General features: G+C 38.2%; 2 protein-coding genes across 2 annotated transcripts; both read right to left on the reverse strand.

Annotated features, from left to right (window-relative positions):
- Positions 1–608: 608 nt before the first annotated feature.
- LOC110542235 (olfactory receptor 5M3) lies at positions 609–1,907 on the reverse strand. The gene has a single exon (XM_021628867.2). It carries the CDS (start codon positions 1,880–1,882, stop codon positions 950–952), a length of 933 nt encoding a protein of 310 aa, XP_021484542.2. The 5' UTR covers positions 1,883–1,907; the 3' UTR covers positions 609–949.
- Positions 1,908–21,646: 19,739 nt separating this feature from the next.
- LOC132655973 (olfactory receptor 5M9-like) lies at positions 21,647–22,580 on the reverse strand. The gene is given in 2 exon segments (XM_060390532.1): positions 21,647–22,507; positions 22,509–22,580. Coding segments are annotated over 2 exon segments (933 nt in total).

A 22,580-nucleotide genomic window follows, 5' to 3' on the forward strand; every position in this document is an offset into this window, starting at 1 on the left:
GAGTCTACTCTAGAGCGTCCTCTGAAAGGATTCTCCCAACAGGGGATCAAGGCAGATGCTAAGAAGCAGGGCCAATCTTTGGGCAGTGCAGGTAGCCTTATGGAGGAAGAGAGCTGTGGGATTAGACAGACATGGAGGGTACAGGAGCCACACAAGGAAATAAAGCTAAAAGATATGAGCCCGGGGGGGGGGGGTCCTGCAGAAATTGTTGCACCAAAGGAGGACCATGCACGGAGAGGACCTAGATGTGGCCAATTGGCAGCTCAGTCTGCATGTGGATCCCTGAGGGAGGGGAGCAGGGGCTGCCTCTGTGAGGAACTCAGTTGACTGTTCTCTCATCACTAGCCCCTGGTGATGCAGCCTTGCAGGGTCAGAGAGGAAGAGGACCCAGGCAGTCCTGATGAGATTTAACAAGCCATGGGCAGATGGCAATAGTCGAGAATCAACCCTTTTGGTGAACTAGGGGAAGGGGATGAAGGAAAAAGAGAGGGACAGTGAGACTGGGGGGAGGTAAAGTAGGGGGCTTCAATCAGGATATATAATGAATAAATTGTGAAGAAAAAAATGAAAGAAAAAAAAAGCACCTAGGCATTATCATGTTCTTACAATATTTTATGCCTGCAAAAGTAACTTCTAAATGTATAAAAAAAATCACAGATTTACCTGGTACACATTTAAATAAAAATAGGAACATATTTCAGTTCTGGGTAAGCAAGTTAATATTTAAGCTAGTAAATCTAAGAGTTCCACATAGTGCCATTTCAATTTTTTTTTCCCATAGGAATCAATGTTCAGTGCATTCACCAGCAAGTACCAATCCACTTTATTTTTCTCTCATTTGTGTAACTTATTTTTTCTTTCTACTCATACTCTTAATGTTCCTTTTCTTATGTTTGAAATAGTAACCATTTTCCTGACAAATAATAACAACCAAAATAGAAGTTTTAGTTTATTTTATTAAGATCTTCTTGCTAATCACTTTGTCCATGGCTTCCTTGACATCCTTGTTCCGCAGACTGTAGATCATAGGATTCAACATGGGGATCACTGTGGTATAGAACACAGCTACCATCTTTCCTTGCTCCACTGACTCCTCAGTGGGTCTTCTGAGGTACATGAAGATGAGAGTACCATAAAATATGCCCACTGCAGTGAGGTGAGATCCACAGGTGGAAAATGCCTTGCACCTACCTTCCGCTGAGCGTATTCTGAGAATAGCAATGAGAATGAACAGATAGGAAATGATGACAACAATCAAGGAATAAGTGAAGTTAATGCCTGCAAGGAAGAGCATTGTATATTCTTTCACAAAGGTCCCCGCACAGGCCATCTTGATGAGGGGTGGATCTGCACAGTAGAAGTGGTTGATCTCAGTTTTCCCACAGAAGTACAAGCCATAAGTCCATAATGTTGCAGCCAGACTAGTCAGAAACCCATATATGTAAGGGAAAAAAATCAGTCGAATGCAGACAATCCTTGACATTTTGCTACCATAGAGCAGAGGCTTTCCAATTGCCATGTACCTGTCAAAGGCCATCACAGCCAGAATGAAGATCTCCACGTGCACAGGAGCAATGAAGAAGAAGCACTGTACCAAGCAGCCAGCATAAGAGATTGTTTTTGTTTTTGACAACAAGTTCTCCAGCATTTTAGGAGTGACATTGGAAGAAAACCATACATCAAGAAATGACAAATGGTTTAGAAAAAAATACATTGGGCTGCTAAGTTGTGGACTGATCTTAATTAATATCATCATGCCAATGTTGCCCACCATGGTGACAATATAAACAATGAGAAAGATGACAAATAAGAGTACTTGCAGTTCTTTTCGGCTGGTTAAGCCTAAAAGGACAAATTCTGTCACATCTGTGAAATTGAACATCTTCTCACTTCTGCTAACATGAATTGTGAACATCTGTAGAGCTAAAATAAACCAAAGTAGAGCTACTAAGGTACATAAATACTTTCTAAACAGAACAGTCTTTATATTAGAGACTAATAATTAGAAAATAATTAATCATGTTTTGCATATCTAGATATTTTGCAAATATACTCTAAAATTTAGCAATTATTACTCACCAACACATAGTAATTTCAATAGTAATAAGCATTTTTATAGAAAATTTACATCATATTTCTTCTTTAAGGAGCAGAAATTAGCCTTCATGCAGCCCAGAGAACCTTAAACCTAGTATGTAGCTAATAGTTATCTTGAACTTTGGATCTTCTTGCCTCTACTGACCACGTGCTTGGGGTCACACACATGTATTTTCAATGCATACTTACAGTTTATATTCTAAAGAAATGATGGCATTGTAGCTGTTGTTACTGACATTTTGTAGGGCAAAAATTCTATAGTTCTTTCATTGGTAATAGGAGGAGAAAGTTACATTATCTAGCTTCTTAGAGAGAGACACTATGTGCCTATAGATTTACAGGACAATGAGTTGGACAAAAAAACACCACTATATTTATTCTTGTTTAAGTGAAAAACTTGTTTAATGCACAGATACATACTTGCATATATACAACTTCACATAAAATTATATTAATGAAAATAGTTTGTTAAAATAATAGATATTCTGTAACTGACTGTGAACAATCAATTGAGATAGCTCACTTGTACAACCACTCTGGAAAGCAATCTGGTACTTTCTCAGACAACTAGGAATAGTGCTTCCTCAAGATCCAGCTATACCACTCCTAGGCATATTATCAAAAGAGGCTCAAGTACACAATAAGGACATTTGCTCAACCATGTTTGTAGCAGTCTTATTTGTAATAGCCAGAAGCTGGAAACAGCCCAGATGCCCCTCAGTGGAGGAATGGATGCATAAATTGTGGTATATCTACACAATGGAATATTACTCAGCAATAAAAAAACAAGGAAATCATGAAATTTGCAGGCAAATGGTGGGATCTGGAAAAGATCACCTGAGTGAGCTATCCCAGAAGCAGAAAGAGGCATGCAGTATATACTCACTCATATAGACATAAAATATAGGATAAACCTACTAAAAGCTGTACACCCAAAGAAACTAATCAAGAGGGAGGACTCTTGCTAAAATGCTCAATTCCTATCCAGAAAGGCAAAGAAGCTGGACATCAGAAGAAGGCGAAAAGAGAGAACAAGTCAAAAGCCTGACACAGAGGACCTCTGAGAAGCTCTGCCCTGCAGACTATCAATGCAGATGCTGAGACTTATGGGCAACTTTTGGGCACAGTGCAGGGAATCTTATGAAAGAAGTGGGAAACAGTAAGATCTGGAGAGGACAGGAACTCCACAAGGAGAGCAACAGAACCAAAAAAATCTGAGCACAGGGGTCTTTCCTGAGACTGCTATTCCAACCAAGGACCATGCATGAAGATAACCTAAGACCCCTGCACAGATGTAGCCCATGGCATTTCAGTATCCAAGTGGGTTCCATTGTAGTAGGAACAGGGACTGTCTCTGACATGAACTGATTGGCCTGCTCTTTAATTACCTCTCCCTGAGGGGGAAGCAGCCTTACCAGGCCACAGAAGAAGACAATGCAGCCACTCCTGATGAGACCTAATTGACTAGGATAAGAAGGAAGGAAAAGAAGTCCTCCCCTATCAGTAGACTTGGGGAGGGGCATGCATGCAGAGGGTGGAGGAAGGGAGGGATTGGGACAGGACAGGAGGAGGGAGAGAACCACAGGGGGGATACAAAGTGAATAAAGAGTAATTAATAAAGAAAAAAAGACTAAAAAATAATAGATACTCACATTTTATAAAATGTGGTATCAATTTTATCTAATGAAAATTTGAAATAGCTTTTAAGCAAGATGAGTTGAATAATGGACCATTTCTGATGATTAATACCATGTCTAAAGCAAGTGGTCTTTTCCACAACTCCATGGTAATTTGCAGCATTATGCTGTCTTGAATATGACTTTTTGGGTGATATCTATACGTTCTTTTTTTAATTTTTTCATTTAACTTTTATTAATTACACTTTATTCATTTTGTATCCCCCATAAGCCCCTCCCTCCTCCCCTCCTGTTCTCACCCTCCCTTCCATTTCTGCATGCATGCCCCTCCTCAAGTCCACTGATAGGGGAGGTCCTCCTCTCCTTCTTTCTGATCTTAGTCTACCAGTTCTCATCACAAGTGGCTGCATTGTCATCTTCTGTGGCCTGGTAAGGATGCTCCCCCCTCAGGGGAAGGTGATCAAAGAGCAGGCCAATCAGTTCATGTCAGAAGCAGTCCCTCTTCCCATTACTATGTAACCCACTTGAACACTGAACTGCCATGGGCTATCCATAAGTTCTTACTGGTTAATCTAAAAAGGAAAATTACAAAGGAAGAAAGAGAGAAAACCTCATCATTTCAGGAAAATACATAGATGCTCATCTATATTGTTACTCCCAACTGCTCTTTACTCACTCAGTTTAGCAAGAAAATTTACTCAATGATAGTGGGAAAGACTACTCACTAAAATAATTAAGAGTAACTCAATACATTTGTACATTGTTGGAGTAATTAATAAAAATTTAAGACAAAAACTAGTGGTTAATTAATTTTAAAAAGTAACAATATGTATAATGTTGTCTAAAATCTAAATAAACTATCTTACAAGATATAGCACAGAGTCTAGTACTGATTGCTAGCAACATATAAAAGAGAAAACTGTCTCAAGATTATAATCATAGTGCTCAAGTTGTGGAAAACATAAGGATCTTTGGAGTTCAGTGTCATCTGTGGCTGAATAAGGAGTTCAGAATTATGCTGGGCTGTATAAAACCTTGTTTCAATAATAAGAAAATAAATTTAAATAAATTAATAAAAGAATTAACTGTCTTAGAATATAGTTTTTATAAATTATAAAAATATGTTAGAATATACCAAAATTTCTTTGCTATCTTAAAATCAACTATACATGTAGATTGTGTACATATCTGCAGATCATCTCCATTTTATCTAATACACTTAAGTGATTCATGTATGCTTTTTATCTCTTATTGAAATAGTGATAATGGAACTCATACTTGGAAAGTCAGATCACATTATGGGCACTCAGGATGATCCAGCACGAACAAGGGTACAAAATATGGTGTTAATTCAAGAGAACCTGAGTAATGGTTCAGCAGGAGACAGATAAGAATAGAAAATACAGGATTCTTATACTGATTATATGGTAATGGGAAAATGACACCTGTGAAAATGTAGAAAGCACTTCAAGATGATTTAACTGAATTCTGTGTTACTTAAAGACAAAACTATATATATGTATATAAAAGATCTCAAAGTAAATTGCCAATATTGTGAGGATTGTTTCTACATGAGGTAAGAAGCAAAAATGCATATTCTACTCGAAGAGTTCCATCTTTGTTGCCAGATCTTCTTTGAATCCAGGATCCAAATCATGTTTTCTAGTTTGGGAATGTTTTGTAGTAGGTATGTTTTGATTTAATACCTCTGTTCTTCAATACGTTAACAAATTAATAGTCTACTACATATCACTCAATACGACCTAAATATATATATATTTTAAGGTATGTTTGTGCATATATTTCTTATTATATATAAAATAAACATCAAGGAATAATTTCTAAATGCCATCCAACAATAAAAGATAATTATAAAAATCAGTGGGTGCTGTGAAGCCATGTTTCATTGTCTCCAGCCTTTTAAACATAGTGTGTATAGGTAAAGTATGCCTATAATGACAAGAAAAAAGAAAAAAATGTAAGATATAAACTTACTAAACCTACCCATTTGTTACCAACCTGAGTTGTTTCAGCAGCATTTCATATCTAAATGCTTAATATTGTGTGGGCAGGTATTAAGCAACTTGGTCAATAAATTAAACCTACAAGATTTAGAGACTCCTCCCTTATATGTTTGCCTTGGATAAATGGGTCAATTTAAAATGTCCCCCAGGATTGCTGCAGGGGAATAAGACCTCTTGAGGGAAAGCAAACTTATTATTTCTTTATAGCAATTTGGAAAACATTTATTTTCCTAAACATTCTAATTATTTTGAATATTTTCCTAATTCTTGTTTGTTATTAAGCTGAGGAATTTTATAGTGGCTGTGAGGACAAAATAAAGAAATTACATCTAGAGATCCTATGCATTGATCCTAATGCCACATCAGTCATTGATATAGAGTACTCATGAAACATGAGAAACAGACAAACTTGCTTTTATAAGATAGCGACTCTTTATTGACAAACTAATCTGTGATCTGAATGTTCAGTTCGCAAGATTTAACATTCATTACTCAATTAGATCTTAAGGATCATACACAGTCCAACACTTTACCACATAAAAATATGAATTAGACATGCAATATCTACATGAATCTTAGAGAGAATATTTAACCCTCACAACTGTTTCTTGAACTCAAACCAAGTATACTCTGCGGTTGTGTCTAAATCTTTTCATGGTATTACCAAACTGTCTATAACTATTCTTTCCAGGCTATTAATCTTGTGTATTCAGTGAAATATGAATGATATATTTTACCCCTGATTAAATCTAGTATATATCAGTCTATAAGAGAGCTTCCTAAACAAGCTCTGAGTGCCAGTATCCATTTTAAATCAAAGCATGACCAAATTCACAGCTCTCCCCGTACCTCTTTCTGGAGAAGGGAGTAGTGTATCAATGAGTCTTTTAGCCCAATAGCTTAGGAAAGCTTTAGTTTCAGTGAGAGACCCTGTCTACAATGAATAAAGTTGGGCTAAGGACGTTGCTTGGCAGTTAAGTGGTGTCAACGCTCTTCCAGAAGACATGAAGGCATGAGCTTGGTTCTCCTTCCCATGTCAGATGGCTCAGAATGACCTGCAACTCGAGCTCCATGAAATGTCTTACTCTCTTCTAGACTTTATAGGCACACAGGTGCACACACGTGTGCACAAAGACACAAACACATCTGTACACACACACATACATCCACATACATGTTCAGACACACACAGGGGCACATGTGATTCAGTTTTCTAGGCATAAGAAAGAAATTCTGAACAAGACCTCTGAACAAGTACTATAGAAACCAAGAACAACAACTAATAAATGAGAATTTATGAAATTAAGAGTTTTCTGTAGAACAAAGGCTACTATATTCAAAGAAAGAGGCAGACTACAAAGCTGGAAAACTCTATGCTAGCTATACATATGATGTAGAGTTTATGTCTACAACATAAAATAAACTCTAATAAAAAATGAAGCATGGAATTAAACAGACTTCTTGAAAGAAAAATATATACACCTGAAAATTTTGTTCAAATGTTTGACATCCTTAGCAATCAGAGAAATAAAAATTAAAATAACTTTGAGATTACATTTACCCCTGTCAGAAAGGCTAACATACTAAATAAAAAAAAATGAGTACTTTTGCTTATGTTTTATTCTTTTTATCATTTTTGGGGAAAAAGGATCTCCCAAATAAAGGGAAACATAATATATAATGGAAACATTATATACTTATGGGAAGTTGGAGAAAGGCTAGATTGGTAGGATTAAATGTGCAGAGAGGATGGAAGACAGTGGTAGTGAGAGAATATAGTTAGAAACACCTAACACTAAGGGCCATGTAAAGGGTCTTATGGAAACCTAGTACTCCAGAGGCTTGCTAAATTATATGCACATATGAACAAGATCAAAAAGGAATCACCAAATAAAAGAGGAGACAATGCCCCAACTAGATAAGTTTAGCCACAAACACAAGCCTCCAGTGCCAGGAATTGGTTAAACCTAGCTGAGTTATTGGCCAAAGAGGACATATGAAAACCTGTTAAGAACCCAGGCTGTTGCTATCACTGTTATTTACTCTCTACCAACTGATGGTAAAGCCTTATTGCTGAAGAAAATACCTCCATAAATCATAGAATATAGAAAAGTCAAGTTAGAGTCTTACTTGAGCCTTCACTACTCCTGGCTGGTGGCGATGTATTACAAGGCACTGTGCACACGCTGCACACTACTGGAGGAGAAAGGTAAACAGTGTAAGCCACTTAATCTACAAAGGTGAACTGCATGCAAGATACGCTCAGGCAGCCATGATACAGATATTGCGGGGGCAATTAACCACTATCCACTTGTATTTAAGGCCTACTCCATGAGACAGAACCCTTTCCTGACACTGCTTAGGTAGCTTAGAACCTTAGACTTGATAAGCTATGGGCCTGAAGAAAAACAAAACAAAACAAAACAAAACAAAAAAAACCATCATCAGAGAAGCATTTTATTTTTTCTGTAGATAGAAACTAACATGGAGACCCAGAACTGGGTATTATGCAGAGTGAGAAATTTTGAACACTCAGTCCTAAACGAGTGTTTTCATCAAACCCTCCTCCCAGGGCTTCTAGATGTAAAAGAAGCAGACAGATATCAGCCCGCTGTCAGAGGATTGGTGAAGATTCTTTCCCAATCTGTAAGCATTTGTTTTGTTTTGATGACAGTGTCCTTTGCTTTACAGAAGCTTTTCAGTTTCATGAGGTCCCATTTATTGAGCCTGTGCTGTTGGTGTTCTGTTCAGGAAGTTATCTCCTGTGCCAATGAGTTCTAGGCTCTTCCCCACTTTTTCTTCTAACCGATTTAGAGTATCTGGTTTTATGCTGAGATCTTTGATACATTTGGGCTTTAGTTTTGTGCAGGGTGATAAATATGGATCTATTTTCATTTTTCTGCATGTAGACATCCATTTGTTGAAGATGCTGCCTTTTTTCCATTGTATGGTTTTGGCAACTTTGTCAAAGATCAGGTGTCCATAAGTGTGTGAGTTTATTTCTGGGTCTTCTGTTTGGTTCCATTGATCCACCATTCTGTTTCTATGCCAGTACCATGCAGTTTTTATTACTGTTGCTCTATAGTACAGATTAAGAACAGGGATGGAGATACCTCCACTAGATCTTTTATTGTAGAGGATTGTTTTAGCAATTCTGGGTTTCTTGTTATTCCATAGGAAGTTGAGAATTTTTCTCTCAAGGTCTGTAAATAATTGTGTTGGTAATTTGATGGGAATTGCATTGAATCTGTAGATTGCTTTTGGTAAGATAGCCATTTTTACTATGTTAATTCTGCCAAGCCATGAGCATGGGAGATCTTTCCATCTTCTGATATCTTCTTCTAGTTCTTATAGAGAGCAACAGAACAAGAAAATTTGAACACAGGGAACTTCCCAGAGACTCATACTCCAACCAAGGACTATTCATGGAGATAACCTAGAACACCGGCACAGATGTAGCCCATGGCAGTTTAGTGTCCAAGTGGGTTACATAGTAATGGGAACAGGGACTGCCTCTTACATAAACTGATTGGCCTGCTCTTTGATCACCTCCCCCTGAGGGGGGAGCAGCCTTACCAGGCCACAGAAGACAATGAAGCCATTCCTGATGTTATCTGATAGACTAAGATCAGAAAGAAGGAGAGGAGGACCTCCCCTATCAGTGGACTTGGGGAGGAACATGCATGCAGAATGGGGAGGAAGGGTGGGATCCGGAGGGGAGGAGGGAGGGGCTTATGGGGGGGATACAAAATGAATAAAGTGTAATTAATAATAATAATAAATTGACAAAAAAAGAACTAAAGAAGCCGAAAAGCAACCAACCAAGTAATCCAATTAAAAAAATGGGGAACAGAACTAAACAGAGCATTCTCAATAGAGGAATATCGAATGGCAGAGAAACACTTAAAGAAATGCTCAACGTTATTAGCTATCAGAGAAATGCAAATCAAAATGACCCTGAGATTTCACATTACACCCATCAGAAAGGCCAAGATGAAAAACTCAAGTAACAACACATGCTGGAGAGATAGTGCAGAAAGGGGAACCCTCCTCCACTGCTGGTGAAAATGTAAACTTGTACAACCACTCTGGAAAACAATCTGGAACTTTCTCAGACAACTAGGAATAGCACTTCCTCAAGATCCAGCTATACCACCCCTAGCATATGTCCAAAAGATGCCCAAGTACACAATAAGGACATTTGCTCAACCGTGTTTGTAGCAACTTTATTTGTAATAGCCAGAAGCTGGAAACAACCTAGATGCCCCTCAACTACAGAATGCATACAGAAATTGTGGTATATCTACACAATGGAATATTATGCAGCAAGGAAAAGCAAGGAAATCATGAAATTTGCAGGTAAATGGTGGGAACTGGAAAAGATCATCCTGAGTGTGCTGTCCCAAAAGCAGAAAGACACACACGGTATATACTCACTCATGTAGACATATAATATAGGATAAACCTACTAAAATATTTATACATAAAGAAAGTAATCAAGAGGGAGGACTCTGGCTAAAATGCTCAATCCTCATTCCCAAAGGCAAAGAGGATGGACATCAGAAGAAGAAGAAAACAGGAAACAAGTTAGGAACCTGCCACAGAGGGCCTCTGAAAGGCTGTGCCCTGAAGACTATCAAAGCAGATGTTGAGACTTATCGCCAACTGTTGGGCAGAGTGCATGGAATCTTATGTAAGAAGTGGTAAATAGTAAGATCTGGAGAGGACAGGAGCTCCAAAAGGAGAGCAACAGAACCAGAAAATTTGAACACAGTGGTCTTTCCAGAGACTCATACTCCAACCAAGTACCATGCATGGAGATAACCTAGAACCCCTACACATACGTATCCCATGGCATTTCAGTATCCAAGTGGGTTCCATAGTAATGGGAAAAGGGACTGCCTCTGACACAATCTGATTGGCCTGCTCTTTGATCACCTCCCCTTGAGGGGGAAGCAGCCTCACCAGGTCACAGAAGATGACAATACAGCCACTCCTGATGATATCTGATAGACTAGGATCAAAAGGAAAGAGAGGAAGACCTCCCTATCATTGGACTTGGGGAGGGGCATGTGTGGAGAAGGGGGAGGGAAGGGGGGATTAGGATGAGAGGAAGGAGGGGTTTATTGGGGGATACAAAGTGAATAAAGTGTAATTGATAAAATTTAAAATAAAAAAGAAGCAAACAGATTGTAAGATTCAGAGGAAATTGATGACCCTAAGGAAACATTGTTCTCTAGACACAATCAAAGAAGTTGTAGGGGGAAAGAAAAACTGGTCAGAATATAAAGTGTGCCTACAGAAAAGAGCAGTCATTCCAAGGATGCCAACCAAACACTGGATAACAAGTTATAATAATACTAGGCAAAAACACTCATATTGAGGCAGGAAGAAGAAACCTAGTAGGAGAAAAGAGTCTGCAAGAGCAGGCAAGAGTCAGAGACTCCCCTCTCACTCCCACTGTTCCGAGTCCCACAAGTACACCAAGCTACACAATCGTAACATAAATGCAGAGGGTCTAGCTCAGACCCATACAGACTCCATGGTTGTTACTTAAGTCTCTGGCAGCCCCAATGACCCCTGCTTATTTAATTCTGTGTGCCATGTTCTCCTGGTGTCCTCAACCCCTCTTGCTCCTAGAATTCTCACCCTCTACTGCATGCTCCTCAAGCTCCATCTAATGTTTGGCTGTGGGTGTTTGCATCTGTTCCCATCAGCTTTTAGAGGAAGCTTCTCTGATGATTGGACTACTCACAGATCTATGACCATTGTGGAATATCTTTAGGAATCATTTCACTAAATTATTCCCAATCATATTTGGTTCCATCCTGGGTCTCTGTGTTGACCAGCTTCTAGTTCCTGACCACCCATACAAGCTCAGACATGGGCTTCCCCTCTGCCATGGGCTTCCCTTGCTGGGCTTCAATTTGGACAAGTCATTTGTTGGCCACTCCCACAAGTTCTGAGACACCATTACCCTGGTGCATGTTAGAAGCAGGACAAATTATAGGTTGAAAGTTGTATGGCTGAGTCGAAGTCACAATGCAACCTCTGGAAGCCTTGCTGATTACCACAGGTGGCCTATTCAGACTCCATATCTTCTATTTCTAAGAGGCTTAGCTGGGGTTGCCCTTGTAGGTTTCAGGGAGTTTCCATCTCTCCCTACTACTCGTATCCCAAAGAACCATGCATCCCCAATGAGACCTCCTTATTACTTAACCTCTCTAGGCCTCTTAAGAATACTATGGATGGTGTTCTTTACAAAAGCTGTTTTGGTTTCATGACATCTCATTTATTAATTGTTGATTTTAGTGCCTGTACTATCAGTGTTGTGTTCTGGAAGTTGCCTCCTGTGCTAGTGAGTTCAAGCATATTCCCCACTTTATCTTCTGTTAGGTTCAGTGTATCTGGTTTTATTTTGAGGTCTTTGATCCACTTAATCTTGAGTTTTGTTCAGAGTGATAAATATTCACCTTTCTGTATTCTTCTACATGTAGAATATGTTGAAGATGCTTTCGTTTTACAGTGTGTATTTATGGCTTCCTTTTTCAATTAATTTATTTTTAATTACAATTTATTCATCTTGTATTCCACCTGTATCCCTCCCTTGTCCCCTCTCAATCCACCCTCGCTCTCTCTTCTCCTCCCATGCCCCTCCCACCGTCTACTGATAGAAGAGACCTTCTTCCTCTTCCATCTGACTATTAGGTCTCACTAGGACTGGCTACATTGTCCTCCTCTGTGGCCTGGTAAGGCTGTTCCTCCCTCAGGGGTGGGGGTGTAATCAAAGAGCCAGCCACTGAGTTCATGTCAGAGCTAGTACCTGTTATCATTACTAGAGAACCCACTTGGATAGGATACTGAGCTGCCATGGGCAACATCTGTGTAGGGGCTCTAGGTTGTTATCCCCATGCATGGTCGTTAGTTGGAGTATTAGTCTCAGAAAAGACCCCTGTGCCCAGATTTTATGGTTCTGTTGCTCTCCTTGTGGAGCTCCTATTCCCTCCAGGTCTTACTCTCTCCCCCTTCTTTCATAAGATTCCCTACACTCTGCCCAAAGTTTGGCTATGAGTCTCAGCATCTGCTTTAATACCCTGCTGGGTAGAGTCTTTAAGAGGCTCTCTATGGTAGGCTCCTGTCCTGTTCCCTGTTTTCTCCCACTTCTAATGCCCATCCCATTTCAGTTGTCCATAGTAGCTCTGTTGTACAACTTGAAATCTAGAATGGTGGTACCCTGAGAACTTCTTTTATTGTACAGGTTTGTTTTAGCTATCTTGGATTTTTTTTTAAAATAAGATTGACTATTGTTGTTTCAAGCTCTGTAAGAATTGTGTTAGAATTTTGATGGAAATTGTAGACTGTTTAATTTTTATAAGGTGGAAATTTTTACTGTGTTAATCCTAGTGATCCATGATCATGGTAGATCTTTCTATCTTCTGATGTCTTCTTCAATTTATTTCTTCCAAGACTTGAAGTTATTTTCCTAACAATTTTCACTTTCTTGGTTAGTTACCCAAGATATTTTATATTATTTTTAGCTATTTTGAAAGATGTTATTTTCCTGATTTCTTTCTCAGCCCATTTGTCATTTGTATACAGGGGAGGCTACTGATTTGGGTGGGTTGATATTGTATTCAACCACTTCACTGAAGGTGTTTATGAGCCGTAGGACTTCCCTAGTAAAAATCATTGTCATCTGTAAATAATACTTTAGCTTTTTTCTTTCCAATTTGTATCGCTTGATCTCTTTCAGTTTTCTTATTACTCTAGCTAAAACTTCAAATGCTACCTACAGTAGATATGCAGAGAGTGGAGAGACTTGTCTTCTTTCTGATTTTAGTGGAATTGCTCTTAGTTTCTCTCCATTAATTTGATGTTGGCTATAGGCTTGCTGTAACTTGCCTTTACTATATTTAGGTATGTCCCTATTATACATTGTCTTTCCAAGACTTTTATTCTGAAGGAGTTTTGAATTTCTCAAAGGCGTTTTCAGCATCTAATGAGATGATCCTCTAGTTAGTGGAGGTGATGGGGGAACTGTGATGAGTGGAGAGAGATGAAATAAAGAAGAATAAAGTTTTAAAAAGAATATATAGTATTAAAACAATATAAAAAGGTATGAGAAATAAATTTACCAAAAAATTAAAGAAAAAAAGAATCATATATAATCTTCCTCCTGTAGGTCACACACACACACACACACACACACACACACACACACACACACGAAACAAAGACAAAAACAAAAACAAAACAAAAACAAAAACAAAAACAAAAAAGTCTCATTTTATAATTCATTTTCTTAGACATGATACAAAGTAAAGAATTCCCCTCAACACAAACACATATGTTTCTACAGATGTAGGAAGCCATTCTTTACCATTTTGAGAACTTCTAATGAAGTAAGGCATCTTTATAAACTGGAACAATATGATTAGGTATATTCCCTTGTCCTTATCAAGAGCAGCCAGTGCTCTTAAGCCATCACTCTAGCCTCCAAGAACCTATTTTCCATTTGCAGATTCAGCTGCCCTTCTCTTCTTACTCCTTATGATTTATTCCATTTTATTTTTATGTTACATCTATTATTCTATATACTAATCTGGCAGAATATTGGAACATATTTATAGGCTGAAGACAAAGTTAAGTAGGTTACAGAGAAAATTCTTTTAGGTGTACATTTAAAACTTTTGGGGGAGCAAAGAGAGGTAGAAGGTTTGGATCAAAAAGACTTGAACATGGGAACCTCCATTTTCTCCTTCAGTTTGTTTATGTAGTGGATTACATTGATGGATTTCCGTATGTTGAACCACCCTTGCATGCCAGGGATGAAACCTACTTGGTCATGGTGGATGATATCTTTGATGTGTTCTTGGATTCGGTTTGCAAGTATTTTATTGAGTATTTTTGCGTCAATGTTCATAAGAGAGATAGGCCTAAAGTTCTCTTTTTTTGTTGGGTCTTTGTGTGGTTAGGTATTAAGGTGACTGTGGCTTCATAGAATGAGTTTGGTAGTGTTCCTTCTGTTTCTATTTTGTGGAATAGCTTGAGGAGAATTGGAGTTAGCACTTCTTTGAAGGTCTTGTAGAATTCTGCGCTGAAGCCATCTGGTCCAGGGCTTTTTTTGGAGGGGAGACTGTTAATGACTGCTTCGATTTCCTTGGGAGATATAGGGCTATTCAGTCTTTCTACCTGATCTTGACTTAGTTTGGTAGATGGAATCTTTCAAGAAAATTATCCATTTCATTTAGATTCTCAAATTTTGTGGCATATAGGCTTTTGTAGTATGACCTAATAATTGTTTGGATTTCCTCAATGTCTGTGGTTATGTCCCCATTTTCATTTCTGATTTTGCTGATCTGGATAGTTTCTCTCTGCTTTTTAGTTAGTTTGGCTATGGGTTTGTCTATCTTGTTGATTTTCTCAAAGAACCAGCTTTTTGTTTCATTGATTCTTTGGATAGTTTTATTTGTTTCTAGTTGATTGATTTCAGCCCTTAGTTTGATTATTTCCAGCCGTCTGCTCCTTTTGGGTGTATCTGCTTCTTTTTGTTCTAGGGTTTTCAGTTGGGCCATTAAGTTGTTTGTATGTGATGTTACGAATTTCTTCTTGCAGGCACTTAGTGCTATAAATTTTCCTCTGAGCACTGCTTTCAGTGTGTCCCATAAATTTGGGTATGTTGTGCCTTCCTTTTCATTGAATTCTAGGGAGTCTTTAATTTCTTTCTTTATTTCTTCCTTAACCCAGCTGTCATTGAGTAGTAAGTTGTTTAGTTTCCATGTGCGTGTCGGCTTTTTGTTGTTTTCTCAATTCTGCTAATATGAATTATTAATCCGTGTGGGTTTAAAATGAAATAAATTAGTTAAATATTCTATCATGCAAATGTACTTTGTAAACTTAGAATATATTCTTAAACATGTAAAATCAATGAAAAAAATAGAAAAACAGTGGACATTATTGAGAGAATCCAAGAAAACTATGTTCTTGGTTAGTTTTCAAAATGTATTCATGAATGTAGAATATAGCATCTGTACTTTTTATAGATATTTTACAATATATATTTCTTTGAAAACACTACTGCCTTCTGTGATGCTAACAGGTATTGTGAAGACAACCTGAAACATATTCCCTAATCAAACAAAAGTTTAAACATCTATGCCTTTCCAGATTCATACAGACACATGACCCCTCTGATAGAATTATGCTGAGGAATTACATGGGGAATGATTCTAGCTTTTCTCCCCATGTCATTTAAAACCTGTTTCTCTCTGTGTGTCTCTCTCCATGTGAGTGTGTGTGTGTTTGTGTGTGTGTGTATCTAAGTCTCACCCCAGAACTGAGGTAGTAATATGGGCACATTGGTATGTGCACCAAAGATGTGGAGACTTGGGGCAATAATGGAGCTCTGTGTTCAGGTAGTATACTTAAATCAGTGAGTTACAATTCCTAATAAAAAATACTGCCACGGTGGCATTGTACCCATTGGGGTCCTTCCCTCTTCTGAGAAGAAGAGAATAAGGAGATGGAAGATGGAAGAATTGGAATAAGAGAAAAGGAGTGAAGGGAGATGATATCAAGCTGTCAAGTGAATAAATAAGTTAAGAAAAAAAAAAAAAAGAAAATCATGCTGAAAAACAAAACAAAACACAGGTAGTTAGTATCTGAGGAAGAACAACAATAAAGGTTTTCTTTGTCCAGAACAGTTTCTGCACAAAATACAATTCTAATCTATATAATGAGAAATTAATTTTGTTTCCTATTCAGATTTGGAAAGGAATCATATCAGATCATGCATGCTGTCATTTACAGGAGGCTTTCTATGCCAATGCATGCAGCTGACTATGTTCCTCTGCAAATATCATTAAAATTTGCAGCAGTTAAATTCTTTTTTAAAAATTTATATCAAAAATTTAATTTTTTCTCCAGATCTTACTGTTTCCCACTTCTTACGTAAGATTCCATGCACATGGCCTAACAGTTGGCCATAAGTCTCAGAATCTGCCTAGAACCCCTGCACAGATGTAGCCCATGGAAGTTTAGTGTCTAAGTGGGTTACATAGTAATGGGAAGAGGGACTGCCTCTGACATAATCTGATTGGCCTGCTCTTTGATCACCTCCCCCTGAGGGGGAAGCAGCCTTACCAGGCCACAGAAGATGACAATGCAGCCACTCCTGATGAGATCTGATAGACTAAGATCAGAAGGAAGGAGAGGAGGACTTCCCCTATCAGTGGACTTGGAGAGGGGCATGCGTGAAGAAGGGGGAGGAAGGGTGGGATCCGGAGGGGAGGAGGGAGGGGTTTATTGGGGGATACAAAGTGAATAAAGAGTAATTAATAAAAAAATCAAAAATAAAAAAATAATTTTTTAGGCATGAAATTTTAATTTTTTTATTAATTACAGTTTATTCAATCTGTATCCCAATTGTAGCCCCCTCCCTGATCCCCTTCCAATCCCACCCTTCCAGCCTCTCCTTTTCCCATGCCCCTCCTCCAGCCCACTGATAGGGGAAGTCTTCCTCCCATTCTTTCTGACCCTAGCCTATCAGGTCTTTTCAGGACTGGCTGCATTGTTTTCCTCTGTGGCCTAGTAAGGCTGCTCTCCACTCAGGGGAAGGTGATCAAAGAGCCAGCCATTGATTTCATGTCAGAGACAGTCCCTGTTCCCCTTACTAGGAAACCCATTTAGACACTGAGTTGCCATGAACTACATCTGTGAAATGGTTTTATGTTATATCCATGCATGGTTCTTGGTTGTAGTATCAGTCTCAGAAAAAAAAAAAAAAAAAAACCATTTGCCTAGATTTTTTGGTTTTATTGCTCTCCTTGTGGAGCTCCTGTCCCCACCAGGTCTTTCTATCTCCCGCTTCTTTCATCAGATTCCCTGCGCTCTGCCTAAAGTTTGACTATGATTCTCAGAATCTGCTTTGGTATTCTGATAGGTAGAGTCTTTCAGAGGCCCTCTGTTGTATGCTCAGGACCTGTTCCAGGATTTTTCCCTCTTCCAATGTCTGTCCTGTTTGCCTTTTAGAGTGAGGATTGATCATTTTACTCAGGGTCCTCCTTCTTGCTTAGCTCCTTTAGGTGTACAGATTTTAATATGTTTATCCTGTATTATATGTCTAATATCCATTTATAAGTGAGCATATACCATGTGTGTCTTTCTGCTTCTGGGATACCTCACTTGGAATGATCTTTTTAGTTCACACCATTGCCGGCAAATTCATGATTTCCTTATTTAAAATTACTGAGTAGTATACCGTTATATAAATGCACCACTATTTCTGTATCCATTCCTCAGTTGAGGGACAACTGGGTTGTTTCCAGATTCTAACTATTATGAATAAAGGTGTAATGAACATGTTTGAGCAAATGTTCTTGTTGTATTTTATGTCATTTTCATGTGTTTTAAAATATTATTTTCCTTTCTAACCATTTAAATATTTATTTTAGTTTCCAGGTTGCATGAAAACAGAATGCAAAATTGTTTGGCATTGAGCCCATACCCAGTCCTTACATAAGTACCAATCAAGGTGAATAATGTCAGAAAAATTTATTCGTCAGCATCTTTTCAAATTATTATTAATATTATATTATATTTTTAAATGTATAAATGTAAAGTTTATTTTAATATCTTGATATATGTCTGAATTGTGTATTCATCAAAACAGCAAAATTAGCATAACTGTGATCTGAATCATTTGCCTATTCTCTGAAACATTTTCTTTGAAACCTTCAAAACATTCTTCAAGATATTTCATAGCATAATTATTATTGAGTATAATAATCCTTCTAGGCAATACAAAACTAAAAATAATTTATTCTTTCTGACTCCCTTTTTGGATATTTTGAACAACTTTCCCGTCTCCTATTCTCTCTCTGAGTCATGGAAACCATTACATACTGTTGACACAAAAGAAAATTGGTAGGGCCTTTATGAAAAACCACAGAGGGTTTTTTTCCCCAATATTAATTGTGTAACTACTATATGAACTCACATTCTTCCATTTGGTTACTGAAACCAACAGACTCAGTGTCCATCAGTGGATGAATGCATCATAGTGATATATATGAAGCAATGAAATATTATTCATCCAATAAAACATGAACCTTCGTGATTTTCACAATGGAGACAGACATGGAAGTCTCAACACTAAGTGAAGGACGTAGCTACAGGAATACTTGAATAACAAGGTGCTGTAAGACCAGACACAAACTGTAGGAACAGAGGAGCAGTGAGTCTGCGGGAGAGGGAAGAGCAGGTGGGAAAGGAGGACTGGAGGAAGGGGAAACTACAGTCAGGATATATTGTACAAGAGAAGAATAAATGAGAAGAAAAGAGAAAGAATACTTGTGTTACCTGAGCTCGCATACTCCATACAGGAAACAGAAAAGTAACTGACTACATATTAATCTTCAAAATTTCAAAATAGTGGAGGAAGTCAACCTAAAGCAGGAATGATGTCTCTAGTCTCTCAGTCTCGGAAGTCCTCGTGCATGATGTTTAGACATCTGGCTGCAATCGTGCAGAAAGGCAGAACATTATGGTGGGAAGGGTACAATGTTAGCAAGTAAAGTGAGAAAGATCCTGGGTTCAAAACATCCTCTTCAAAGCATACCTCAGTGTGCTACCTCTTCAATCCAGATCCATATACGATCTTTTCACCACCTCTAACAATGGCAACAGTTGAGAGCAAAGTCCTTCCCACAAGGTTGGTGGAGATTTACAATTTAAATCATAATAGACAGGTAAATTGTGGTTACAGATTTTAGAGTCTATTTTTACATGTGACTCGGTAAACTCCATCTATCACCATCTTAAGTACTAAGCATCCATCACACATAACACAGTGCTGAGGTGCTCAAAAGGGATTATTCCTAGGGCACTAATCTGATGATTGGAGAGCTTCACTAAGTCAAAGAAGTAAGTGGGAACACAGAGGGAATAGTAGACATAACACATGCCAGAAAATGTTAGTCAGTAGAAGAGAACATTAAGTTGTCCTAAGTGTCATAACTGATTCATCTTTAAATACAAAGATATAATAGGATAAGAGTTAGTGTGTGAATAATATATTAGCCCCTCAACACAAGCTTTTGTGTCTTGATCTAACATAACCATTTAGTGACAACAGTTATTTTTATTCTTTCGCTATTTTAAAATATATATGACAAATTTTAATGATTTTAAAACCCATTGCTATCTCTCCTGCTACTTCCTCCCCTACTGACACCTGTCTTTTTTTACAACAATTCTCTTCTTAATTTTCATGTCATGTGTGAGTGTGTACATGTAAATGTGTGCGTGCATTTCCTTTTAAGCTTCATAATACTTGCTTGCATGTGAACAGGTAGGAACTTATTTATTTGAAAAAGGGAAAAAATCAGAGTTGAGAGCACTGGAGAACTTAAAGATCTTTTCTTCAGAAACCTTTCACTACTTGCAGTACCTTAGGGTGTAGAGACACACATTGTAAAGAATGAAAGATATTTTCTCACTGCACTGAGAATTCAAATTAATAACAGACAAAATTTATTACCTGAGGAAAAATTTATTAGGTTAGACCAGCACCATTTTTTGAAGATGCTATCTTTTTTTCCATTGAATGGTTTTGGCATCTTTTACAAAAATCAGGCTCCATAAATCTGTGGATTTATTTCAGGGTCTTCTATTTGATTCCATTGATCAGAAAGACAAAGAGGATGGACTTCAGAAGAAGGAGAAAACAGGGCTCAGGACAGAAGCCTGCCACAGAGGGCCTCTGAAAGGCTCTACCCTGCATTGTATCCAAGCAGATGCTGAGACTTATGGCCAACCTTTGGGTAGAGTTCAGAGAATCTTATGAAAGAAATGGGAAATAGTAAGATCTGGAGAAGACAGGAGCTCCACAAAGAGAGCAAGAGATCCAAAAAATCTGGGACCAGGGCTCTTTTCTGAGACTGATATTCCAACCAAGGAACATGCATGAATATAACCTAGAACCCCTGCACAGATGTAACCCATGGCAGTTCATTGTCCAAGTGGGTTCCATAGTAATGGGAAGAGGGCCTGTCTCTGACATGAACTGATTGGCCTGCTCTTTGGTCACTTCTCCCTGATGGGGGGGAGCAACTTTACCAGGCCACAGAGGAAGATGATGCAGCCACTACTAAGAAGACCTGATAGACTAGGATCAGAAGGAAAGAGAGGAAGATCTCCCCTATCAGTAGACTTGGGGAGGGTCATTCGTGAAGGCAGGTTTGGGAGGGGAGGAGAAAAGGGGCTATGAGGGGATACAAAGTGAATAAAGTGTAATTAATAAAAATTAAAATAAAAAATATTTAATAAAATTTTAAACAGAAGGAAAACCTTGAGTAATAGTTGCATATTCTTGCATATTCTCAATGCAATTTCATTTCTAAAGTTTCATTTGTATATGAACAGTTTATAATAACATTTTTAATTAGGATCATCACATTTCTATACTTCACTTATCACCATCTTAAGTATTAAGACGATAAATGTTAAATGAGTTCTGTTATTCCTGCTTGAACTATAGATTTTATGAGAAATCAATGGTGAGGACAAATGTGGTTAACTAAAGCCTGAGGAAGTAAAATTCAACTCTAGTAAGGGACTTACACTTTAATACTTATTAATCCAAACTTATTTGCAAGTACCTCAGATAACTGAATCAAAAAAAATTCATAAGTAATATGGATTTTCATAAAAGGGCTGAATATTTAAGATAAAACATGCTTAATAAGGGACAATCATGCTGTAAGAATCACTGTGGGAAACTAGATCTTTGAGTGTGAATAATGGTTGTAAGAAAGATTTTCAACTTAAGAATTTTGTGCTTGGTCAACACATTTGGATTAACACACCTCTAAAATGCCTACTTTGAGTTCATGTCCTCAAATTTGCCTTGGCGATTATCTTGTTGGTTGCTTCTTTCACATCCTTATTCCTGAGGCTGTAGATCATGGGGTTCAGCATAGGAATCACCGTGGTGTAAAACACTGCCACCATCTTTCCCTGCTCCACAGACTCCTCCGTTGGCCTTCTCAGATACATGAATATAAGGGTCCCATAAAATATGGAAACAGCTGTCAAGTGAGATCCACAGGTGGAGAATGCCTTTTTCCGGCCTTCAGCGGAGTGCATGCGTAATACCGCGACTACAATGAGAAGGTAGGAGATGAGAACTACTGACAACGAACATGTAAGGTTAATTCCAGCAATAACAATCATCGTATACTCTTTGATATGCACTCCTCCACAGGCAATCTTGATGAGAGGAGGATCAGCACAATAGAAGTGGTTGATTTCAACGTTTCCACAGAAGTATAAACCGTATGTCCACAGAGTGCAAATCAGACTCACAGAGAATCCGTAGACATAAGGCACAGAGATGAGGCGGACACACACAGCTCTGGACATCTTGCTGCTGTACAGCAAAGGGTTGCAGATGGCCATGTAGCGATCAAAGGCCATCACGGCCAGAATATAGACCTCCACGTGGACCAGAGCAATGAAGAAGTAGCATTGCACGAGACACCCCACATAAGAAATCGTTTTTATTTTTGACAACAAGTTTTCCAGCATTTTGGGGGTGACATTGGAAGAGAACAACACATCCACAAAGGACAAATGACTTAGGAAAAAGTACATAGGACTCTGAAGCTGAGGGCTGATGCTGATCAAAAGTATCATAGCAATGTTTCCCAACAGAGTGAGCATGTAAACAACCAAGAATAGCACAAAAAAAGAGAACCCGCAATTCCTGGCGCCTTGTCAGACCCACCAGAAGAAATTCTGTTACATCTGTAAAATTTGGCAT

Source organism: Meriones unguiculatus, chromosome 8, assembly GCF_030254825.1.
Source record: "Meriones unguiculatus strain TT.TT164.6M chromosome 8, Bangor_MerUng_6.1, whole genome shotgun sequence".
Taxonomy (NCBI): domain Eukaryota; kingdom Metazoa; phylum Chordata; class Mammalia; order Rodentia; family Muridae; genus Meriones; species Meriones unguiculatus.